The 25,538-nt window shown below is 53.0% G+C and overlaps 1 protein-coding gene across 2 annotated transcripts in view; it reads left to right on the top strand.

The window, feature by feature from the left end:
• Nucleotides 1-626: 626 nt before the first annotated feature.
• PPM1F (protein phosphatase, Mg2+/Mn2+ dependent 1F) overlaps nucleotides 627-25,538 on the top strand; it is a 30,144-nt gene continuing 5,232 nt past the window's right edge. Inside the window, exons 1-7 of one of the 2 annotated variants that reach the window (XM_042909647.1) lie at nucleotides 627-669; nucleotides 6,905-7,151; nucleotides 11,380-11,528; nucleotides 16,971-17,173; nucleotides 17,838-18,026; nucleotides 21,001-21,144; nucleotides 25,337-25,430. In XM_042909647.1, coding sequence (XP_042765581.1) covers nucleotides 6,955-7,151; nucleotides 11,380-11,528; nucleotides 16,971-17,173; nucleotides 17,838-18,026; nucleotides 21,001-21,144; nucleotides 25,337-25,430 — 976 coding nt within the window. In that variant the 5' untranslated portion in view covers nucleotides 627-669; nucleotides 6,905-6,954. Of the gene's footprint in view, nucleotides 670-5,267; nucleotides 5,311-6,904; nucleotides 7,152-11,379; nucleotides 11,529-16,970; nucleotides 17,174-17,837; nucleotides 18,027-21,000; nucleotides 21,145-25,336; nucleotides 25,431-25,538 lie in introns of those variants that run through there. The other variant, XM_042909648.1, reaches the window with a different exon arrangement.

Below are 25,538 nucleotides of genomic sequence, written 5' to 3'. Positions count from 1 at the left end.
AGCCAAGGAATGGGCAGTCTTTAGAATCGGTAAGGCTAAGGAACGGATTCCCCCCAGAGCACCCAGAAATTCAGGCACGCATGCTTGCCGACACTAGGAGCTTAAGGCCCATTGAGAGCTCTGCGGACTTCTGATCTCCAGAATCATAAATAAATAAATTTGTGTAAGTTTGTGGTAATTGTCACAGCAGCAATAAGAAACTAACACAACCGCTAAAAGTATGCTGGGCCCCAGGCACTGTGCCCCCTGGCCTGGTGGTCCGCGGACCCCGGGGCAGTCTCGGACCCTGCTCTGCCACTCACCAGCCGCCAACAACACGTGCTGCTTAATGTCTGGGCGCTGTGACGTAGGTGTTGCTTTCCCCCGTCTACCCAGCAACCCAAGGCTTGAGAAGTGAAACAATTCGCTAGTGAGCCTTTTTTGCTCCAGAATCCAGGAAGTGGGGGGGTGAGGGGGGGCGCGCTGCGTGGCCGCACGACCCTCTGGGTGCGGCGCTGCTCTTCACCACTTGTAATGAAAGGCCCGCGAGGCCACCAGGGGGCAGCAGAGGCCTGACCCCGCCCGCCCGCCGTCCGACTGCGCCTGCGCGGAGCCCGCGGCGGCCGGGGACGGGAAGTGGGCGGGGCCGGCCAGGAGCGGCTCGCGGGGTCCGGAGTGGCGGAGTAGCAGGTGAGGACCTTGGGGTCTGGGGAATGAGGAGCCCGGGGGGGGGGGGGGGGGGGGGGGGGGGGGTGTGCAGGTAGGCGTGGGACCGGAGGGCTGACCGCGCTGGTGTGAGGCTCAGGTGGGGACCTGAGGCATATAGGAGTGAAACGAGGCGCTGAGGAACCAGAGGGTGCGGAATAGGGGGCTGGGGAGGCAGAGAGGCCGAGATGGGAAGACCCAAGGGGTTCAGGGGCCGAGTGGGGAAGCTGAAGAGCGGAGGGAACACTTGGGGGCCTGAGGAACTCGAGGCAGGGAATTGGAGGGCAGGGGAGCCAAGGATGTAGAGTTGGGGGGCCATTGGGCCGACGGGGGTGTGGCCGAGCCGAAGGCCAGGTGGGAACTGGGGGCGGTGAAGCGGAATGGATGCTGAGGGGTGACGTGCCCCCTATTTGCCCGGGCCGAGCTCCCATTCCTAGGACCATCTGGCCTGGACCCACTGCCCTGACCCCTACCCCACCAGTCCCTGCACCTTTGCCAGACCACACCTCTGCCCACGTGCCCCTACCCCAAGGCCTGCCTCCACCCATGGCCCTCTTCCAAGTGTATTTAAAGTGAGTGTTTTAATAAAAGGGAATCCTTGGGCTGCTGCAACTTTAGCCCCAGATGTGTGAAATCTAAATCTCAGGCAGGGAGGTGATGGACTCCACCACCACTGGTAGCTGTGTGACCTCACCCAAGCTTCCCAACCTCTGTGCAATAGGGAGAAATGACACCTGATTGTAGAGATTTTAATGCAGGACCTAACACATAGTGAGGACCGGTTGATGGTGATGGACTCCTCCCCCACAGCCTTCCATCCAGCGGAACACAGGTCCTCATGGTATTTCCTGGGACAAGTTCTGTGGGCCGAGCTGTACTCCCACCATGGGAGATAGAATGTAGGGCCAACACTCTGAGGTCATCTCTAGCTCACTTCTGCCCTTTATGCCCATATCTGGCCTGTTGTCAAATCTCACTCTTTTCTTCCTACAACTGAGCTGAAAGTGACAAAAGGCATCAGAAGACCTCATGTGAGTCCGGCTTTGCCATTTCCTCATGTGTGACCTTAGGCGGGTTGTTACCCTCCGCAAGCCTATTTCTTCATTCGCGGTGTGGCCTGACAGCATGTACTTCGCAGCCTAGTTGTGCAAGAGGTAACAAAACAAATACCAATGTGAATACCACTTTGAAAGTTGTAAACCTCTATACAAGTTCATTTGTAGAATTCCTTTTGAGATATTGCCTGAGGCCAACCCTGTCTTTAAAAACCTTTCTCTGCTGATCCCTGTTCTCTGAAGAATATTTTAACTTCCTCTTTGAAGGTGCCAGTCCTCAGGCTGCTTATCTCAGCCTACACCACCCACTGGCAGTGGCAGAAGGCAGCCAGCATCTTGGCTTCTGCCATCACACTTACCAGGTTCCCTGCACAAAGGGCCATGATAACACCCAAGAAGACAGGGGTGGGCTTCCTGACTTCAGTACAGAGAAAGTAACACCTATAAAAAGTGGTGGTTTCACAACAGTGTTAATGTTCTTGATGTCATAGAACCATAGACCTAAGAATTGGGGTAGAATGATAAATTGTAGGTCATGTATATTTCATCACATTTTTTTTTACATTTATTTATTTTTTGAGAGTCATAGACAGAGCACAAGTTGGGGAGGGGCAGAGAGAGAAGGAGACACAGAATCCGAAGCAGGCTCCAGGCTCTGAGCTGTCAGCACAGAGCGCAACGCGGGTCTCAAACTCACAAACCATGAGATCATGACTTGAGCCAAAGTCGGACGCCTAACCAACTGAGCCACCCAGGCGCCCCTTACCACGTTTTTTAAAGAGAAAAATGTCACGTATGTAGAAAAGGATCTGGAAAATTAACACCATGTTCTTCCCCATGGTTGCTTAGGAATAAAGAAAGAAAATTCTCCATTTATGGACAAGTTTTTAAAGATGAAGGCGATACTTTGTAACGATGCAGTTTCCGTTCTTAAGGATTGCTATTTTTTGCATTACTCCTACCTCCTGAAGTCAAGCAGGACTCTCAAGTATTTTGTCCACAGGATCTAGAAAAATGCAGTTGTACACATATGCATTAGTTGAGCTTATGAGTCAAAACTGATAAACTAGAGGAAAATAAGTATTTTTTATTTGGGGTCTAGCACATGGAAGACCGTGTGCTAGACCCAAAGGTGTGACAGTTTCAGCAGAGCTTGGATCAAAGAGGTCTGAAGGGCAAAAGGGTATGCCACGAGGCAAGGCACAGGAACTCGGAGGTGAGGGGCTGGACCAGGGTGATGAGCACAGAAATGAAAGAAGGGAAGCCAAGAGGGACTGAATTCCCAGGCTGGTGACCAATGATGGGTGGGCAGGGTTTCTGTTGCAGTTAGGGGCCAGGCTCCACAGACTCCCGGGTGTGAACCCCACTGAGGGACTTCCAACAACTCACTTGGTTCTTTTGCTGCAACCCCCACCTGTAAAGGGGGATTAATGACAACAGGTTGCCGGGAGGTGAAAAGACGGAGATGCAGGAAGACTGCCATTGTTGCTGGCAGCCTCGGGCCCCTGGCAGATGTAGGCTGGCGGCACCGTTATGCCGGCCTCCGCGGCTGCCAGCCGACGAGCAGCGTCATTCCCGGAGCCCCGAGGACCCGGCCATGGGCCAAATGTGCCCAGTCTGGTTGAGGCAGGTGACAAGGGGGTTGGTAGCCCAGTGTTCCTCCCATGCCCACCCCTGGGCCTTAATGATTTGCACAGACGTTACACACGAGCTCCCCTCCTCAGAACCCCTCACCAGTGCACGCAGTCAGTGCCCCCAACGGAGCTCTGGCTCATGTTGCGCCACCTGCCAGCTGGCTGCTGAGACTGTCCCCTCCAGGTGGTCCTGCAAGAGCTCAGGGCCACAGCTCCGTCCCCTGCCCCTCCTAGCACTGGGCCTTTCTCTGGGGCCCCCTTTACTTTCGGAATCTCTCCCTCCTGCCCTCTTCATGCCTTTATCTTTCAGCCCTAGGCTCCTGGAGGCAGGGATTGTTTTGCTTATAACTGTATGGCAGACATCACAGATTTGGAGTTTGTTGAAAAAAAGGACAAGGAAGGAAATTACTCTTGACTTTTACCCCAGCTGGGCCCCAGGGAAGGAAAGCCGTGTCCTGGTTCCTCTCCTGGCCTCTTGCCTCAGCCAGGTGATACAGAGACAAGCCTGGTTGGTCCTCAGCAAGGAGGATGGCTCTGGGCCACCCGCTTGTCTAACAAAGGAAGGCAGCTGGCGCAGGCCCTGGGAATAAGCCAGTCCACACCCTGGCAAATACAGGCCAAGCATGCACACAAGCACTGTCACGCCCGTGCTGCCGTCCCCACTCACCCCTGACCCTTACCCAACTCAGCAGGCATGTCACAGGCTGCCATCCAGGCCTGTGCCTGACCCTGGGCTTGGGGCAGTGGGCATGGGGCAGAGACAGAGAGGAGGGGTCACCAACCCCCAGGGAAAGGGGCAGGCTCTGGGGAAGGGGACTTCAGGCACAGAAAACAGCATCCCAAGGAGGTTCCCGCATTCCAGAACATTGAGCAAATGCCCCCTGGCAAGTGAGGTGGCAGGTGAAGGGTCTTGAATTCTGTGCTTTATTTACACGGGGGGGGGGGGCGGGGGGAGGAGGGAGTGTCTCAAACTAGGGCCCTCCTGTGCATTTTGGGGAGGTTAGCAAGCAAGCTCTCCTCTCATTTTGGTCTTAATCATACACTTAAGAGGCTCTCTCTTTGTGCCGCCTAAGATTCCAGTGCCTGTAAGAGTATTGTTTCTGGGCTCGGAATTGCTGGGAGGCAGAAGGCATTTCATGAAGGAGGAGTGGGGGTGCAGGCTGTTGCTTGAGGGCAGCTCTGCGGTACTCACATTTGTCTCCCCCCTAAGCAACAGGCCAGAGCTGTTCGCTGGCAGAAGTGGCTTGGCCTCCTTCTCTGCCTGAGGGTGTCAGAGGCTGCTGGGAAATTCACAGTCTTCTTATTTTTCTCTGGCTTGGTTCTCTGTGCTCTGCTGTGCTGTGCGGCTCTGCCAGCCTGCCTTCTCCCCAGTTGACCCTCACCGCCCCCCACAAGGCTCCCAGCCCTTTCTGATCTTCCCAGTTCACAAAGTCTCACCTTTATGGTTAGAATACAGTTTTCCGACCTGCTCTTGTCCTGATTTCTGCTTCTCTTTGACCATCTTTTTTTTTTTTTTTTTACCTGTTTGCCTTTTGTAACCTGGGGTCACATTGTACTTACATCTATTTGTAAGTAAACGTGAAGAATGGCAGTGATTTTAAATCTGTCCCTGTTACCTTCCATCATAAGTGCCCTCATTTCTATATTATTTCTGTGGCAACTTTAAAAAGTCAACTTTTGACAAGTCTCCGAAAGAGAGAGGTTTTCTGTTTTTTGTTTGTTTTTTTTTTTAATTTTTTTTTTTAATGTTTACTTCTTTTTGAGACAGAGACAGAGCATGAGCTGAGGAGAGGAGAGAGAGAGAGGGAGACACAGAAACCGAAGCAGGCTCCAGGCTCCGAGCTATCAGCACAGAGCCCGACGCAGGGCTCGAACTCACAAACTGGGAGATGATGACCTGAGCAGAAGTCAGACACCGAACTGACTGAGCCACCCAGGTGCCCCTGTTTGTTTGTTTTTTGTTTACCTCCCATGTCCCTCCAAATTTCTCCCAGATTAGACGTTGAACTTTCCCTCTCCTTTTCACCCTGTGCTTTTCTGCTTTTTGGGGTTTTTTTCTTAAGTTTATTTATTTTGAGAGAGCAGAGGAGGGGCAGAGAGAGAGAGAGGGAGACCAAGAATCCCAAGTAGGCTCTGCATTGTCAGTGCAGGACCTGACGTGGGGCTCAAACTCACAAACCTGGAGATCAGGCACCTATGCTCAGGTGGGCTCAGGCGCCTGTGCTTGGTGGCCAGGGTGTGGCACACCTGGATGTGGGGTAGGAAGTGGGGCTTTGAGAGCGAACAGGGAAGGGTGTATGCCAGAAGACAGGCTCCAGACCTATTTGGGTCTGGAGGGCTGAACATGAGAAGCAGCAGTCCAGGCGGGCCACGCAGGAGTCTGACAGACAGGCCTTTGCTGGCCCAAGGGGGCAGGGTAAGGGAAGAAGATGGGCTGGCAGTACATGGAGGTCCTGAGCTGGGAGAGAGGAGCTGGAGGCCCACTTTGGGGAGGATAATAGGGCAGGAGCCATGAGTGAGTGAGGCCCTCGTGGGAGAAGAGCTGGGCAGGGTGGTGATGACTGTGGGCTCCAGAATCCCTCCTGGACCCTACCGTCCATTGTCAAAGGGCTGCCCCTCTCCAAGCCTCACTGTTCCCTTCTATGAAATGGGGGCTCGTCCTGGCTCCCAAGGTTGTTATGGCTTGGCAGCTAGTAAGCCCTTGGCCTTCCTGAGGATGAGGGAGGAAGAGCCTGACAGGTGGAAGCCAGTGCCCAGTGCCCAGCAGCCTGGGCTCTCCCTGGTGCTTCTCCTTCAGCCAGGGCTTAGGAGGCCCAGGACTGCTCCTGTTGGAGAAAACACATCACAGATGTCCCCAACTTTCCTGGCTTCTGTCCTGCCCACACCCCTGGGGTGCCCTGCAGCCTCTGGGGCCCCTTCCTACTCCCCCTCTTGTCCATGTCCAAAAACAGCCCAGGGTCGGCCCTGGCACTGTCCAGACTCTTTTTTTTCTTCCCCCAACTGATGTCCCTTCTCTCTTCTATGCTCACAGACCTGATGGTATCACTTCCTCACCTTCTGGCTCCCGAGGTCCCAGGGTCAGATTGAATTACCTGTTGTGTTTTTTTGCCTCAATGGCCTGGCCCTGGAGTCCCTCTCCTGCCCGCCCTTGGCCATGCCAGCCATCCTCCACCAGGAACACACCTTCCTTCTCTGTCACTTCTCCTTCAGGGCACCCATGTGGCCTCTGATCTCAGCTCTGTCTCCTTCTCTTGGGCCACTTCTCTTGGGCTCCCAAGTATCCCCTCTTGGACCCATGTCAGGACACTGATCAGCGTCGTTGCTCCCACTTACTTGGGTGTTCTGAACTATATGTGAAGCCAGTAGCCCTGCCCTTCTGCCTTGAGGCCCTGGGCTTGGTGTAGTACCTGCCGTATGATGTTTCGAGGTAAAGGAGAGAAAGCAAGGCACCACACACTCAACACTGTGGGGTGAGGGCACAGTTACCCCAAGAGCAGGGCGCTGTTTGCTGACCCTCACGTCTCTCCTCAGAGTGAAGATCACCCAGAACCCCGGCAGAGCTCCCCCGGGATGCTGTGGACATGGCCTCTGGAGACCCACAGCAGAGCAGCCAAATGGCAGAGGAGATCCCGGGCTTCCTGGACGCCTTCCTCTGTGACTTCCCAGCCCCACTGAGCCTAGACACCCCTTTGCCATGGAAGGTCCCAGGAACAGTGCTGAGTCAGGAGGAGGTGGAGGGTGAGCTGGCCGAGCTGGCGATGGGCTTCCTGAGCAGCAGGTAAGCGGTGTACCAGCCAGGAGGGGACCACACGGGATGGGAGCAAGGGGCTTGGCATGTGCCATGTGTTGAACTTGACCTCAGCTGCCACTCACCCCACACGTCCTGCCTCCTCTTCCATCCCCATAACCATGCTGCATTGCTTTCCCAGGGCTGTCATCATAAACTCATAGGCTGGGTGGCTTAGAACAACAGAAATGTATTGTCTCATGGTCCTGGAAGCCAAAAGTCAGGGATCAAGGTGTCAGCGGGGTCATGCTCTCTCAAACAAAGACTGTGGAGAATTAGTTCCAGGCCTTTCTCTTAGCTTCTTGCCAGCAGGCCTTAGTATTCTTTTGCCTGTAGATGCATCACAGCAGTCTGGCCTTCATCATGACATGGCATTCCCCCCGTGTGTCTGTCTTCATGTGGCATTCTCTTTCTGTCTGGGTTTCTTCTCATAAGGACACCGGTCTTATTAGATTTAGGGCCCACCTTGCTCCAGTATGGCCTCATCTTACACCTGCAGAGACCCTAAATCCAAATAAGGTGACATTCTGAGCCACTGCAGGTTAGGACTTCAACATATCTTTTGGGGGGGGGGGGGGACACAGTTGAACCCATGACAGGTGCAGCAGATCCTGTTTCTGTCCCATTTCACAGATGGGGAGGCAAAGGCCAGGTGAGTTAAGAGACTGGCCAAGGCCTCAGGGTGGGCAAGGGCCAGGCCGTGTGCCTACCACTCTGCCCGTGGCCACAATGACCAGGTTGTTTTGTCTGCTGTTCACAGGTGGCAGCTGAGGCACAGAGATGAGACACAGCAAGCTTAGCAGATTTGAAGGGAGAAAGAAACAGATCGTAAGGGCTAGTAGGCCATGCAGCATCTGTGTGAACCTCCTTCCTCCCCAGGGGCTGGGCCCACAGTCCCTAGTCACTGTGTCACCCCTAAAGTGGGACACACACCTGGCCTCAGCATACTGGCATTTTATTTTAGTGTCCCCAAGCATGTTTCCTTTGTGGCAGGTCAGCTCTATCCCTGCACACACACCCTGCCCTGAGGGCCTGCTTGGTGGGATCCAGCAGAGTTCAGGACTCTTGCTCACCGCATATGGGGTGGGAGCCTGAGTCAATGAGCGTGAAGGTCAGTGTGAGCTGGCCCATGTCTACCCTGACAGTCCCACAGCCCACAGAGCTCAGGAAGACATGCCCGGTGACCATGTCCTTTTAGGATGTGGCATGTGCAAAGGGTGTTACTGGCTTGTTCTGTTCTGCTTTGAGGAAATATTTTAGAGGCAGGTGGCATAAAGCAAGTTGGTGAAACGTAGTAGGCCAAAGTTGCTAGATTCTGGAGAGGGGAGAGGAGGGCTCCCAGGGCTCTGCCTCCCTCAGGGCCCAGGGCCACAAGGTCTGTCCCCACAGCAGCCGTTGGGACTTCTGTGAGGGCTTAGGGACTGTGGGGGGGGGGAATGCAAGCCGGGGAGGATTGGTACCCTGGCTGCCCCTGCATGAGAGCCAAGAGCCTGGGTAGAGTGAGAGCACCAGCATAGTGCCTGCTATGCCAGGGATGAAGACACGTCCACAGGGATAAAGAGAAAGTGACCTGGGGATGGAGGCGGGAGAGAGCCCCAGGCTAGTAGCTCAGAGTCAGAAGAAGGACAAGCTACCAGTGTGAACAGTCAGTCAGCTGCCGGTATGTGGAGGGAAGGACACAGAGGAGGGACATGCCCAGAGGGGCGGGTATCCTGGAAGGTAGGGCTGGTTTTGCTCTGTGGTGATGGAGATGCAAGGGGGTGAGGAAGAGGAGGGCAGCCAGGCAGTGGCAGGAGCAGGTGACCAGCCCTCCTGCCTAGGGATGGGCCTGAGCTGGAGAAGTCAGGGGACAGTTGGAGGGGTCTGCAGAGTGCAGGGCCATGGGGGTGAGGGAGTTTTAGTTATGTCAGAGGCCATGTGTCTCAGGCTACATGGAGAAGAAAAGCAGGACTTGCTTGAGGTGACATGGGACCTCATGAGGCCCTAGTGGCAGTGCCTGGGCTCAGGTGTTGAACAGGCACCCTGTTAATTAGCAGGATGGTGGAGTAGGCCTGAGATCATTAGCCATGAGGGAGAGGCCAAGGGTCATGGCCCCTGTAAACCCCCCAATAAATCCATCTTAAAACACTTTTAAAACATAATATTGTGGGGATGCCTGGGTGGCTCAGTCGGTTAAGCATCCGACTCTTGATGTCAGGTCAGGCCTTGCTCTCAGGATTATGAGTTCAAGCCCCAGCGTTGGGCTCCGCGAAACCTACTTAAAACAAAAACGTAATATTGTAAAGGCATGTATTTTCCAGTCATCTTAAGGGATTTATCTTCAGTTATTTTCATCCTTTTCTAGTATTTCTTCCTGTGTAGACCCTATAGTCACACATGTGGTCACGTGTTGTCTACACTGTGTCTGTCAGTAACACCCCACAGCACGTTCCTGGCAGCTTCCTGGTGGGCTCCTGTCCGTCTGTTTCCTGTTCCTGTCACTGGTGTGCAGGCCCCTGGGTGTAAGGGGCTCTAAGCATAGTGGCGCATGGCATTTTTCCAGATTGTAAATGGTGTCATTCATGAGACTGTTAGGAAGTCAGATCACCAAGTTCAAGGGTGCAATGATTTATATCCTGTCTTCCCCCTTGTTAGTGGTTCTGTGTCCTGTCTCAGGTCCCCAAGCAGTTTGTACCTTACACTATAATTATTCATCTGCATTTCTGTCTTTGCTACTAGACTGCAAACTTGAAAATCCTGAGGCAGGCAAGTGGGACTAGAGCATTTCTTGGGTACCTAGGTCTTGCACACACCTTCTGTTCATTGTAGAATCTTCTGGAATCTTTAGGAGCTCTGACTGCTGCAGGGCCCACGGGCCTGGAGGGTGCACAGGCGGATGACCCCTGAATGGGGGTGGACAGTGCATCCAGGAAGTGAGGCCTGTGGCCTGAGGCCAAGCATTGTCTGAGTCACCACTGCTGGAAGCTGCTTCCCTGACCCTGGTGGCCTCTGTAGGCCTGCAGGAAGTCACAGCACCACCTCCCCGGGAGCAACACCCCTTCTCCCTGCTTGAACAAGGAAAACCAGTAGTTAGCAGGAAATCCCCAAACAGCAGAGGAACTCATTTCTCATGTCTTGGCTGGTTGTTTTCTAAAGGCAGTTCCAGAGGCTTCTGCCCTGAGTCACCTTCTCCTTTTAAATCACAAATTCATCCCAGTAGATTCCTAAGACCGTCTATAGACACACCATGGACACCCAGCCCCCAAAGAGAAGTGACCCATTTGTCTGGCTGTTGGGAAGTGGTTGCCCTTAGGGGAAAGCCAGTTGCATCTGCCCAGCAGAGAATTGCTGGCTACCCTGGGCATTGCCCCCCAGCCCTGAAGAACAGACACACAAGGATGAGCACACATCCTCTGGCCTGTGAAGGGCTCCCACTGGTGGGGAGGCAAATTCTGGGGTCAGGATGCATCTAGAGGTATAGGGACACCAAGGGATTGACCCCTACACATGGGGGAGCCATGGGAGGCTTTCCATGGACATGGTGTGAGAAGCACCACAGGCCAAGCAATTTAAACACAAAAAATGTGTTGTCTCAGAGTTCTGGAAGCTGTAGTCTAAGATCAGGGAATCAGCAGGGCTGGTTCCTTCTGGTGATTTCTGGCTCATTACCCCAGCCTCTGCCTTCATCTCCGCATAGAGTTCTCCCTTTGTGCATCTGTGTCTGAATTTCCTGTATGTTACTGGATTAGGGACCCACCCTGCTCCAGTGTGACCTAATTGCATCTGTTTCTAAATAAGCTCACATTCTGAGGCATTGGTAGTTCGAACTTCAACATATGAATTTGGGGGGGGACACAATTCAACCCATAAGACTCAAAACCCTAGAGGTCCCCAGGTGGTATTGGTGACCATGAGCTGTCAACAGTCTGGATACTGGGCAGTTGTCCGGCCCGGTCACGGGGGCCAGCAGACACATCTCTTCCCCACCAGCCCTACCCATGTTTGGTGTAGCTTGGGACCTGATGAATGGCATTGAGTGGATGTCCCATCCAGCTCCTCGAGGCCCGGAGGCTGACCTGCTCCTTGTGGCTGCACATTGTGGTGCGAGCAGTTATCACTACCTCCGGCAGGGCCCCCTGAGTGGAAAGGAGGTCTCTCATCTGGAACATTCGGGTAGGCACTGGGGTATTAGCTTCTGCTGAAGTGCCAGCCCCACTTCACTTCTTGTTCCTGTCCCCAGGAATGCTCCCCCACCACTTGCTTCATGTCTGGCCCACGAGGCGGTTTCCCAGCTGCTGCAGATGGACCTTTCTGAATTCAGGAAATTGCCCAGACAGGAGGAGGAGGAGGAGGAAGATGACAACGAGGAAGAGAAGGCCCCTGTGACCCGTGAGTTCTCTTCCCTCCCTGGCCTGGAGGCTTAGTCCATGACAGACTCACCAGCCAGACAAGGGAAAGGCCTCAGGGAGTGCCAGTTTGGGAGATGTCAGGGCTCACCTGGGCTCCACAGCCTTTCCTATTTTGCTGCTAGAGGGGTGGTCTCAGGCAACATGTGGCTGAGGGCCACAAAAGGGCAGCGCCAGCCACATGTGTTCATGACAGTGTGGCAGAATGGAGGTGCAGAGAAAACACACCAGCACAAGGTCAGCAGAGGGAGGGCAGCTGAGCTTCAGAACAGCTCAGGAGATGAATAACGCTTTTCCCGTTTTACATGGGAGGAGACTGAGGTGGTAACTCAGCCACCCACTTGCTCTTCTGCCTCAGCTGACATTGCCCCAGGGTGGCGTGGGAGTCAGGAGGGTGACGTGAGCCATTGCTGGGGGCGGTCTCAGGGTCCAGCTGGTAGAAAATGCCAGAGCTTGGGCCCATTGCCTGGGCCGATCCAACTCAGGACACAGTCAGGTGGAGACTCTGCAGTGTCTGAAAGCTGGCTTGGGGATGGGCCGATGGGCCTTGTCTGTCTGCCTCCTCCTGGGAGACTGGCTAGCAGGGTGGGCCCCAAGCCACACCGCCCAGCCTGAGGAACCCAGAAACAGGCATGGCTCTTATTTTGCATGTCTTTCTTTCACTTTCCTAATACAGTAGGATCCCCCCTCTCACCCAAGGGGGATATATTCCAAGACCGCCAGGGGAGGCCTGAAACCTCAAATGGTACCAAACCCTATACATTCTGCATTTTTTCCTATACACACATACCTATGAGCAACTTGAATTTATAAACTAAGCACAGTAAGAGATTAACAACAATAGCTGATACTCAAATAGAACAGTTATAACGATATGCTGTCATAAAAGTGGTATGAGTGTGGTCTCTCTCTGAATATCTTTTTTTTTTTTTTTTTTTTTTTTTAATTTTTTTTTTTTATTTATTTATTTTTGGGACAGAGAGAGACAGAGCATGAACGGGGGAGGGGCAGAGAGAGAGGGAGACACAGAATCGGAAACAGGCTCCAGGCTCCGAGCCATCAGCCCAGAGCCTGACGCGGGGCTCGAACTCACGGACCGCGAGATCGTGACCTGGCTGAAGTCGGACGCTTAACCGACTGCGCCACCCAGGCGCCCCGTCTCTGAATATCTTACTGTACTATACTCGCCTTCTTGGTGTTGGTGTGAGATAATTAAATGCCTACATGATGAGATGAAGTAGGTGAATGACCTGGCATTACAGGGTAGCGTTAGGTCACTGTTGACCTTCTGACGATACATCAGGAAGAGGATCATCTTCCAGACCACAGTTGACTGCCTGTACTGAGACCGCGGAAGGCAAGCAGATGGGAGGGGGAGACTACTGTACAATTTGCTGATTCTGTCTCTTTATATATTGCATATAATTACTTCCATCAGGTCACGTATTTATTATCTATGTTACTTTAAGCTTAGCATTAGCACAAGCATTGAGGACAAACCAAGAACAGGCCGGGGAGAAAGAGGAAAAACATGTGGCCTCTCGCTTCAGCAGGTGCCAAGCCCTCCTCAGCCGTGTGCCCTGCCTTTTCCCTGGCTCCCTGCCCACGTTCCATCCCAGCACGGCCTCGCATTCCTGCCTGGGAGCTGGGGGAGACCCAGGCCCACAGTGACAGGCAGCCATTGTCCTCTGCAAAGCCTGCAGGCACACAGCCCCACAAAGGGAGCGCCCCACCCAAGAGTCCCGGCGGGAAACTAGCGCCACCTGCTGGCAGGAAGGCCCCAGGCGGTGGCTGGCACCCGCAGTGCCCTACACCTGGGGGTTCCCGCAGGCCAGTGAAGGAGGGAGGGGCCCATGTAGGAGGAAATCACAGCCTGCCCCCGCCCTCCACGCAGGCCTGGGCCTGTGGTCTTGATCAGCTATCCCTGTCACTGGAGCAGAACATAGTTAAGTCTATCATTTCGAAGCCATTCATGCAAAATTGGCATCATGGCAGGTGTTATAAGCATCACTGCTCAAGGACAGAGATATGATTAAGACCTCTGTAGCTGTGTCAGGTGGGAACGCCAGCCAGCCCCTCCCCAGTGAGCAGGTCCTGTGGGCGCCCGGATGAGGCCCTCAGCCAGACAAGCAGGCATCTCCTGCCAGTGGCATCAGGAGTCTGTGAGCCAGCCGAACCTCCCATTGCTTATCCATTGCTTATCGTTGTCAGTGGTAATTGCCTTTGCTTAAGCCGAGATTCAAGTTCAAACACGCTGACGGAAATGGTAGGACAACCTAAGGCAAGAGGGTACACGGTGCCCTGTGCCTCCCTGGGTGTCTCAGTCCTAATAAAAGCAGAGCCCAGAGGGGGAAGAAAGGAGCCCAACAGCTCAGGTAGTCATACGAGCATAGCCATCTGCAGAGGAGAGAAGGAGGAGACTGGGGGAGGCGGCACTGTGCAGTCCAGCTGAATGACGGTCCTGACTTGTTGGCAGGGGGTCGGTTCACTGGGCCAAGTGCATGTGGACCTGTCTTCCCTGAGCTGAGCCTTCCTGTACCCACAGCCCCTCAGGCCAGTCCTGATGGTCTCCCGTTTCTTGCCAGACACCTGAATGGCCCTTGTGTCCTGGGTATGGTGGCAGTGGCCAGTTCTAGACACCCCCACCTTGGTGCATGGATTCCCTCAGATGTGTCTTCCCATAGCCTCTTGTGTTCTCAGACCCTCTCTGCCCCCCCCCCCCCACCTTGTCTCTGCCTCTCTTTTTCTTCTATAGCCACTGCCTTTGGGCAGGAGCTCTTCTCCAACACCCCAAGTCCTATACGTGTGACCTGCGACACTCCTCAGTCTGCCCTCAAATCCCCCCCCCCCCCCAGGTGACTGGCTCTGACTGGCTCTGACTCTGGCTCTGGCTCTGCTGCATGTACCTGGGCCAGCAGGAGTCCCAGGAGGGCTTTACAGGTGGAAATGAACAGAGTCTCTGAGGCATGTCACCTGAGGTTTCCTTGGTTAATCTTTTAACCTTTAATCTTTAACAGGTTAACCTGTTCCTTGTTAATCTTTTCTTTAGAAAACAGGTTTAGATAGGATTTTTTTTAATGTTTATTTATTTACTTTGAGAGAGAAAGCAGGAGGGGCAGAGATAGAATCCCTGCGTTGTGAGGGAAGAGCCCAACAAGGGGCTCAATACCATGAACCATGAGATCATGACCTGAACCAAGTTGAGCACCCAACCAAGTCAGCCACTGAGCCTCCGCCCCCACTTTTTTTTTAAGCCATGTTGTAGAAGCTGTTACCTGTTGCTGCATAACAAATTCTCCCAAAATTTAGTGGCTTAAACATTTATTATCCCATGGTTTCTGTGGGTCTGGAATTTGGGAGCAGCTGAGCTGGTAGTTCTGGCCCAGGGTCTCTCAGGAGATTGTGGTCACGAGCTTACAACCAGTGGGGGCAGAAGTTCCATTTCCAAGGTGGTTCAGTCACTTGGCTATTGGCAGGAGGCCTCAGTTCCTTACCACGTGGACCCTCCACAGGGCTTCTTGAGCATCCTCACAGTATGGCAGCCGGCTTCCCTCAGGGCCAGTGATTCACCAGGACAGAGAGAGAGAGACACAGACAGACAGGGAGAAGGAGAGCATGCAAGGTGGGAGCCACAGTGTCTCTTAGGAAGCTGTCATGGTCACTTCCATTTTATTCTGTTTACTAGGAGCAGGTCACTAAGGCCCATGCTTGAGGGAAAGGAAACCGGACTCCCAATCAAAGCATCAATGAATTTATGGGCATATTTTGAAACGATTACTAGGGCTAACACTTGTCATGGAAAATTGAAAAGGTACTAAGAAAGTATTCTTAAGAAAAAAACCTCACAGGCAGAGCTACCACCTGCAGACAACCACTGCTGACATTTTGATTGTATGCCTTTCCTGCATTTTATTTTCCGAGTCCAAGCAGCTAAAGGCTTTTTCATGTCCTCACAATCAAACTGTATGTGGGATTTTCTGTTCTCTTTTTCTCATTTCCTTAATATCATGACATAAGCATTTTACGTGCTCACACACTCTAAAAGGCCATTTTTGTTTTACACTGTAATTTTTTTCCATTAAACTTTATTTTGAGATAACCATAGCCTCACATGCAGTTGTAAGAAATAATACAGAGGGAATCGACTGGGTGGCTCAGTCAGTTAAGCATCCAACTCTAGATTTTGGCTCAGGTCATGATCTCACTATTCGTAGGTTCGAGCCCTGCGTTAGGCTCTGCGCTGTCAACACAGAGCCTGCCTAGGATCCTCTCTTTCCTTCTCTCTCTGTCCCTCCCCGGCTTGTGCTCACTCACACACTCTCTCTCTCTCTCTCTCTCAAAATAAATAAAAGAATAACCATCAAGCCATCATTATTAAAAGAAAAAAAAAAAAAGAACACAGAGGGATTCCATGCATCCTTTACCCAGTCCCTCCACAATGGTAACATCTTGAAAAACTATATTTAAATATCATGACCAAGATCTTGACATAGCCAAGATACAGAACAGTTTCATCCTATGAGGATCCCGCATTACCCTTTATGGCCACCCTAATACCCCATGCCCTGTCCCTAGTCCTGACAACCATTAATCTTCTCTATTTCTATAATTTTGTCATTTCAAGAATGCCTATGAATGGAATCATAGAATACGTAAGTTTGGGGATAGGCTTTTTTCACTCCACATACTTCTCTGGAGATCCATCCGGGTTTCTGTGACCTGCCAATAGCTCCTTCCTTTCTTTCCTGCTGCAAGCAGTATCCCATGGCATGATGTCCTGAAATTTACCCACTCACATGGTGAAAAACATCTGGGCCATTTCCAGTTTTCACCTATTACAGGTGAAGCTGCTGGGAACACTGACTGGGGCTCACAGGTTTTTGTGTGAGCGTAGCTTTAATTTCTCTGGGATAAAAGCCCAGGGCTGCAGTGGCTGGGCCATGTGGCAGTTGCATGTTTAGTTGTGAAAATCATGATTAATAGCAGCTTAATTCTTCATCAAGAGAATAGAATGTAATTTATTCTGTCACTGGATACATAGTGTTTCTAATTAACACGCAATTATAAATGATTCTTTACTTCATCCTTAAATTATCCTTGCATTTCCAGCTATTTCCTTGGGGTGGGCTCCCACGAGTGGAGTTGCTCACTGTGGGACAGGAGGTTCCTTCCTGTGCATATTGCCAAACCAGACACTGCTCACTGCTGATGACACAGGCTGTCACACATAGTTTATTAGGCTGGTGTGCCTGTTACTAGGCCGGAATGCTCCGGGGGTTCATGGGCTCATGGGGCCTGTGCAGGCCTGTGGTGGGAGCTGTCTGCTAAGCCAAAGGGGCCACAGGGAAGGGGTGGCAGGGAGAGCGAGTGGAGCCCAGCTGGTCTGGTTGGTGCTTCCCTGACAGTCTTCTGTTATACCCATCAGTGCTGGATGCCAAGGGCCTGGCGCGAAGTTTCTTTAACCAGCTCTGGGAAGTATGCAGCCAGTGGCAGAAGCAGGTGCCCTCGAGTGCCCAGGTTCCTCAGCGGCAGTGGCTGGTCTCCATCCATGCCATCCGGAATACTCGCCGCAAAATGGAGGACCGGCACGTGTGCCTTCCTGCCTTCAACCAGCTCTTTGGCCTGTCTGTGAGTGCTCCACCTCTAGTCTTCCACCTCCTGGCCCCCAAGCAGAACAGCCTAGGAGGCCTTGTGCAGGGGGTGGGGGCCACCTGGGGTTCCCATCAGAGCTGCTAGCCAGAGCCGAAGCAGGAGTAACGGCTGTAGCTGTCATCTGAAGGCCAAGGTGCTAGGTGAGGCAGAGCACTTCCCAGGAGGTCTGAGAGACCCGATTCATCGTCCCATCAGTCCTATTCATTGTCCCATCGTCTGGCTTCTGGGCCAGACCAACCGTGGCCACCTTGCTTTCCCAGCTAAAGGACTGAGGAAGGGGAATGGTCTGCCCAAATCTGTTATAAGGGGAGGCCCCAGGATTCTCTCATTTGCCCCAGACTCACAGTTACTGGGCTCTGCTCTATCTCCAGCACTGGGAGCCGCTGGTACATCGCACCTCATTTTATGCTCCAGCAACTCAGTATAGAAGGTGAAACCAACTCCAGAGAGTTGTCCTTTTCCAAATCTTCCAGTTCCTAATGCTTGAGTCAGGTTGACCTATCTGATGGCAGAGTCCATGCTGATTCTTCCAGACCCACCCCAGTCAGCACCTGGACTCTACCCCCAGACAAAGCCTCTGGCCAGGTCACAGCCTTGGTCAGGGCGAAGTCAGTGTGATTCCCACTGCATTCCCTACCAGGACCCCGTGGACCGAGCCTACTTTGCTGTGTTTGATGGCCATGGAGGGGTGGACGCTGCAAGGTATGCTGCTGTACACGTGCACACCAACGTGGCCCACCGGCCGGAGCTGCCCACAGACCCCGCGGGAGCCCTCAGAGAAGCCTTCCGGCACACAGATGAGATGTTCCTCTGGAAAGCCAAGCGAGAGGTGAGAACCAGTGAATGGGCCTCATGTGCAGTTTGGGGCCAATAGCCATTAGCATCAGAGAGGCCCAGCCCTTGCCGAAGGAAGGAAATCAAAGCGATTGGTGGTGTCAGAAGGTCCTCACTAGGGGCGCCTGGGTTGGGCATCCAGCTTCTGCTCAGGTCAGGATCTCATGGTTCGTGAGTTCGAGCCCCACATTGGGCTCTGCTGACAGCTGAGCTTGCTTCAGATTCTGTGTCTCCCTCTCTCTGCCCCTCCCCTGCTCACATTCTCTCTCTCTCTCTCTCAAATATAAATAAAACATTTTTAAAAATTATAAAAAAAAAAAGAAGGTCCTCACTAAACTCTGTTGGCAATCAAATCACTTCATTCTTATGGTAAAAGGGGGCTTGTTTTCCATTTGAATAAAAGTCACATAAAGCATGCATCTGGTCTTGCATGCCTGGCCCCACTGGTGGGTATGCAGGCCTCACAGGGAAGGTCAGTCTATTTTAAAATGTGCCAAGGATTCTCTTTTAATCAGGGATGGCAAGGTGACAGGCACAAACACCTGCCTTGGAAGAAGAGTTTTATTATTTACAGTGCCCAAGAGGAGATATCACACCATGCAAGGCCATATGGGGGGGGCACCAGGGTTGGTCAGGAGGCAGAGGGAGAGAGCACAGCATGACTGGAGCCTTTGCTCTGGCCTCACAGGAGGGCCTGGATGAGGCAGAGCAGGCAAGTCACAAGTTTGGATGGTTTGAATAACCTGATGGGCTCTGGACTACAGACAGGGGCAGTCCCCAGCCATCCAGGCCAGGGGAAGCAGCCTGATGGGAGAAACAGAGGAGATGGTTGAGGAAGTGGGTTCAGACCAGCTGGCTCATACATGAAGGTTGCATCCCTGGGGGAAGACATTTCCTGTCCTGGGACAGGCACTCTTTAGAATTAGCAAGTACCCCAGTTTGTCAAAGCATGAGAAAATACAATATGGGGTGCCTGGGTGGCTCAGTCTGTTGAGCATCTGACTTTGGCTCAGGTCATGATCTCATGGTTAGCAAAGAGCCAGCAAAGAGCCTGAAGAGCTGCCAGCAAAGAGCCAGCAAAGAGCCTGAAGAGCCTGCTTCAGATCCTTGGTCTCCCTCTGTCTCTGCCCTTCCCCCGCTTGCGTGTACGTGTGTGTGCGCGCGCATGTGCGCTCTCTCTCACAAAAATAAACATTTTTTAAAAATTAAAAAGAAAGGAAAATACAAAAAATAAAGCCCATGATTAATACCTTCCCTTGCTCACCCAAGCAGAGTCTTGGCAAGCTGCTGGTGTCCACTGGGTATATTCTTTCTTTAGGAATTAGAACCGTGTAGGGGTGAGGCACTTGTTTCTGAAAGAAGCCATCCAGCCCCTCCTCTGTGAACTTAACCACCCACTGAACCTTGCATGCAGAATGCAGAACTTCTGTGGGGCCCTCCTAGCAGCCCCGTGAGGTAGCTACTAAAATTTTGTCCATTTTAGACTTGGAGAAACTGAGGCTGAGAGAGCTTAAAGGATGTGCCCCAGTTGACATGGCTCGTAAGGAGACTTAGAAGGGGGTATACTGTCCTCAGACACTCTAAGCACGGGCCTCAATGGAAATCAGCAAAGCCATACTTTACATCTTTTTTTTTTTTTTAATTAATTTTTTTTTTAATTTTTTTATGTTTATTCATTTTTGAAAGAGAGAGACAGAGCACAAGGAGGATTGGGGCAGAGAGAGGTTGGGGGGGCGGGGGGGAGACACAGAATCTGAAGCAGGCTCCAAGCTCTAAGCTGTCAGCACAGAGCCTGACGTGGGGCTCGAACTCACGAACCGTGAGATCATGACCTGAGCCGAAATCTGATGCTCAACCGACTGAGCCACCCAGGCGCCCCCTTTTTTTAGTTTTTTAATGTTTATTTATTTTTGAGAGAGAGAGACACAGAGCGTGAGTGGGGGAGGGGCAGAGTGAGAGGAAGACACAGAATCCAAAGCAGGCTCTAGGCTCTGAGCTGTCAGCACAGAGCCCGACGTGGGGCTCAAACTCACACCCCGTGAATTCATGACCTGAGCAGAAGTTGGACACTTAACCGACTGAGCCACCCAGGAGCCCCCAGACTTTGCATCTTAACAGAAAACCATACAGCATCTAAAACTACAGTGGGAGCCTGGTGCAAAGCTGACATGCCTCAGACCTCCTGGTCACTGTCACCCTTGGGAGGTGAAGAAGGCCCTGGAGCTCTGGGCCACCTCCCAAAATAACGATTCACTGAAGCAAGTATTTAAATTAAGTGTATTTTTTTTTTTAATTTTTTTTCAACGTTTTTTATTTATTTTTGGGACAGAGAGAGACAGAGCATGAATGGGGGAGGGGCAGAGAGAGAGAGGGAGACACAGTATCGGAAACAGGCTCCAGGCTCTGAGCCATCAGCCCAGAGCCTGACGCGGGGCTCGAACTCACGGACCGCGAGATCGTGACCTGGCTGAAGTCGGACGCTTAACCGACTGCACCACCCAGGCGCCCCTAAATTAAGTGTATTATTAATTTAAGATAGCTGAATTGGGATGAAATTGACACATAATAAATTGCACATATTACAAATATACAGTGTACAGTTGGTTCAATAAAAATAAAGTGTACAATTGGATAGGTTTTAGCATTTGTCTACAATAACAGAAGTACCCATCACCCCCAAAGAATTTCTTCCCGGCCTTTGTCACCCCACCCTCCCCAGACAACCACTCTGCTTTCAGACGTAATAGGCGATAGAGCTTGTGTTTTCCAGAGTTGTAGATAAGCAGGACCACACAGGATGTGCTCTCCTGTCATGCAGCGTAACCCTTAGGAGACTGACTGTGCCCTGTGTACTTCTGGAGTCTGTTCCTTTTATCTGGCTGAGCACTATTGCAGGAGTCGTTCAGTCTGGACAGGATTGGGCCCACAGTGCCAGCACATGGCTCACCCTTAGCCCTCTCTCCCTTCAGCGGCTGCAGAGTGGCACCACGGGTGTGTGCGCTTTCATTGCGGGAACGACCCTGCACGTCGCCTGGCTCGGGGACTCCCAGGTCATCTTGGTGCAACAGGGACAGGTGGTGAAGCTGATGGAGCCGCACAGACCTGAGCGACAGGTAAGGGGCTCCCTCCCTCCATGCCTGGGTCATCCCCGGCCCCGATCATGCTGGACTGCACGGGTTAGTGGATGGTCAGGTAGGCAAGGAAGCAAGAAGGGCCCTGCACCATCTTCGTAGGGAGATCCTGGTGTTCCTCCAGAGGGAGGGTCCTTCTGCCTGATTCAAGTGGCCAGGGGTTTGTCTGTTGGCAAACAGGATTTGTCTGTTGGCGGAGGGGTCCCCTCCCTAAAGTTGGGGCATTAATAGCCAAGAGTCCCACGTAAGCCCTTCTCACCACAGTGACATGGAGTCCAGAGCTGCAGAGGAGAGGCAGCCCAGGAAGTGGGGTCAAAGTGCAGGGTCGTGCACTTTGTGCATGTGGGCAAGGGGCGGCTGGCCACCTGGGCTGCGGGGGTGGAGGTCTCCAGGGAGGAGGTGATGCTAAGCCAAGGTCAGAAGGAAGCAGGCTTAGGGCTTCACTGGGTAGAGGCTACACTGGGACCCTGAAGTCACTCAACTGTCTGAGCCTCAGGGTCCTCATCTGGATGTAAGGCGACATTCCTCCTTGGACCACATCTCACAGAGGTGTCCAGTCTGTCTGTCTCTGTAGGATGGTGGGAGTTTGCATACTGGGAAATGCCCGGGAGCCCTGTCCCTGCTCTGCTTTCCCCACATGTACAGGCTTCCACATCAGCACAGAAAACGCCCCCACCTTCCACAGGGCTATGCAGAGCCCCATCTGTCCGCCATCCTGTGCATGGACGTTGAGATTTCTTCAGTCTTTTTCTTTTTCTTTTTTTTTTTTTAACATTTATTTATCTTTGAGAGAGAGCAGGGGAGGAGCAGAGAGAGGGAGATACAGAATCTGAAGCAGGCTCCAGGCTCCTAGCTGTCAGCACAGAGTGCAATGTGGGACTCAAACTCATGAGCCATGAGATCATGACCCGTGCCAAAGTCGGACGCTTAACTGACTGAGCCACCCAGGTGCCCCGAGATTTCCTCAGTCTTTTTCATGCTAAAGTCCACAGGGCACTAGATGACTTTGCATAGTGTTGCATTGTTCTGGGTCAAGTATGTTAATAGAACGGTTCCTAGGAATGGAGGGATGAGTCAGGGCACTCCCATTTACAGTCTTGGCACTTTTGCCACACTGCCCTCCTCAGGCTGCATGTCCTCTGGCCATAGCCCCACTGACCAGTCTGAGAGGAAGGAAAGTGGTTATTCAGTTTGCATTTCTCTTACAGTATGAGGCCAAGCATCTTCTCAAACACTTAAGATCATTTACGTTGCCTTCTGTGAGAACCCTTCATTCTTGTCCTTTGCCCATTTGTCTCCTGACCTGTTGCTATTTTTCTTATCAATTTGTAGGCATCTGTTATACACCAGGGAGGTCAGCTCCTTGTCTGCAGGGTGATTTGCAAGTTGCCCCCTGCTTTGTCTTTGTTTATGGGCTTCTGCCTTGTAGACATGTTGGTTTTTATGTAACTGAACGGAGCTGTCCTTTTGTGGCTTCTAGATTTGGAAAGCACTGCAAAGGAGTGTCAGGCCGTGATCACCAAAACAGCCAGGAATGACAGCATTCCTTGGCCTCACTGCAGCACTGTCTGTGCTAAACCTCCTACATACGCCCTCCCTGTTATATAGAGGAGAGAACTGAGGCTCAGAGAGGTTAAGTAACTTGCCCAGAGCATACCGCCAGGAAGTGGCAGGTGTCCTGTGTCACTCCACTGCCACTGCAGCACTGGGGCATTCGGCCCTGCTCCCTGGTGGACCCTCCTTCCCTGAGATGGGCAGTCAGGTGAAATGCTGCCTAAGTGAGGACTAGCTGCAAGCCTCTGCTCAGGGTGCCTGGCCTGCTCCTGCCCACCCTCATCCCTACAAGCTTGGCGTCCTGTGCCTCCGCTGCAGCCCAGTGAGGACTTTTCTGGCAATGTCTCCCCAGCACTGCCTGAGCCCTGCAGAATGACACCACAGCAAAGATCACAGACTGACAGCCATGCTCAGTCCTGGCTCCACCCTTTCCAAGCCTTGAGTGCCTTGTCTGTGAAATGGGGTTCCCAGGAGATAAGAATGGAGTGTCCTGGTGCACATGGGGTGCTGGGACCACAGCTGGCATGGGAAAAGCCTGCCAAAGTGTCTGTTCTTTCATTGATCTGCACCCTACATGGCTACAGAGACTAGATTCCAGGGCCCTCTTGGCCCCTGCCAGCCACTCCCGGCTAATGAGCCCTGTGATCCCAAGCTTAGCCTGTCACCTACACCCTTTGAGAAGTCATCAAAGACCGGCTCAAAGGTCTCCCACGAAAAATAACCACCATCACACTGGTCACGAGAGTGGGAAACTAGTAACAACCTAGTGAGCCACAGTGAAGGGCAGTAAGGGTCTGGCAGCTGCTGAAACCGGCTCTGAGGCACATGTGGGGACCGCGTGGCACTCTGCCTTGTTCTGCTGCTGTCTGGACAGAGCCTTGCTGCCACTGGATTCAGTTCAGGCCAATGAACAGCTAGCACCTACTGTGCACAGGACACTTTGCTGAGGCAGTGAGCCTTCCAGCACCTCTCAGACTAATGGGCAGCTGCAAGCCATAGTACTTGGGCAAAGTGTTGGGAGATGTGGAAGAGGGAAATGAGCAGGAAGGAGGCATAGAGCCCAATCCTGATGGCAGGTGGGACCCCAGCAGGCCAGGGGTGGAGTCCAGGAGAAAAGGGCAGGTTTAGCCAGGACCAGCCACTGAGAGACCGAGGGCTCCTGCTTCTGTGTCAGGAGGAACTTCACAAGGAATTACTAGAAGCTTCTAGAATGGTCAGACCACCAGAGGGCAAGGTGAGAGCTGGGTCACAAAAGAGGCCGCTGCAGTCACCTGGCCAGCTATGGGGAGGAGGACCTGCCTGGCAAGGCAGCATCAGGAGGGATGGAGAAGAATCCAGGCTTTTGAGGATGGGGAAAGGGCCTTACGCTTCTAAGAGGTTGGCGATGCCATTAGCCAGGGGCGCCGGGGGCCAGGGAGGACAGGGTGGGGTGTTCCCTGTGAGTGCAGAGTCTGGAGGGGTGGGTAGGATATCCTGTGATGACAGGCAGGCCCTGTGAGTGCAGAGTCTGGAGGGGCGGGTAGGATATCCTGTGATGACAGGCAGGACCGGGGACATGGGCCTGGGGGCTGCATGCTCACAGAGCTGAGACGTGTGTGGGAGCGAGCATGTGGCAGGAGAGTGGCCCTATCCTATCAGAAGTAGGGAGGTGGGGAACACAGCAGAGGGAAACCCAGCAGGAGAGCCTAGGGGTGGCCGAAGCGCAGTGCAGGGCACGATACCTCTGCAGCTGACCTCGGTGCCAGCCAAGCCCAGGAGGAACTGACCACTGCCTGGGCAATGCGCAGGTGAGCGAGGCCACTCAGTCAGGGGGCAGAAGGGAGGCCGGAGGGCCATGAGGGGAAATGGCTGGACAGGGCAGCCTCACGGAAGTGGGGGCCCAGGGGCCCAGCTGTGCAGAGCCTTGTATTCCAGGTCGAGTAGGAAATGGCCGTTGATGGGAACCCACTTGGCCACCGGCTCTGGGCTCAACCTTGGAGAAGCTGTTCAGGCTGGTGGAGAGGATAAGGTAGGAGGACAGCTGAGGGGCCTGGTTCAGGTTTCATCCAATCCTGCCAGGTGGCCACGTGTAACACAGGCTTGGGCTCGTCCCAGCAGCTTGCAAGGAAGAAAGTATTCCCAAGTGAAAGGTGAGACAGCTAGAGGGGGGGTCGGGGGGTCGGTGACTATGGATGGTCTGGCTGTGTTCACCCTATAACTGAGGTAGCCCTTGCTGTAACTGAAGGACGTCTAGGTTATTCATGGTTTCCTGCGGTTCCACTAACGCCTCATCTGGGCGTTGTTTGAGAATCGCAGCCCCCAGCGCTTAGAAACCAGCTCAGCTCAGGGCACTTGGGTGGCTCAGTTAGTTTAGCATCTGACTTTGGCTTGGGTTATGATTTCACGGTTCATGGCTTCGAGCCCCGCATTGGGTTCTGTGCTGACAGCTGGGAGCCTGGAGCCTGCTTCAGATTCTGTGTCTCCCTCTCTCTCTGCCTCTCTCCCCTGCTTGCGCTGTCTGTCTCTCTCTCTCTCTCAAAAATAAATAAACATTAAACCAGCTCAGCTCCACTCAGGCAGCAGCACCTGGCACCCTTCCCCATGGGTGCACCCCAGCCCCCACTCTGGCTGTCCCCCACAGGATGAGAAGGAGCGTATTGAAGCTCTGGGCGGCTTTGTGTCTCACATGGACTGCTGGAGAGTCAACGGGACCCTGGCCGTGTCTAGAGCCATCGGTAAGGAGACGGGAGACAGGGGGCAGGAGACAAAGGCCTCATGCCTGAGGCCCAGGGGCTCACATAGCTGTTGGGGACAGCAGCGTCCTGTGCTGATAAAGCACCTAT

This window comes from Panthera leo, chromosome D3 (assembly GCF_018350215.1).
Source record: "Panthera leo isolate Ple1 chromosome D3, P.leo_Ple1_pat1.1, whole genome shotgun sequence".
Classification (NCBI taxonomy): domain Eukaryota; kingdom Metazoa; phylum Chordata; class Mammalia; order Carnivora; family Felidae; genus Panthera; species Panthera leo.
The sequence above is the reverse complement of the archived record's forward strand: the minus strand, read 5'-3'. Positions and strand labels throughout refer to the sequence as shown.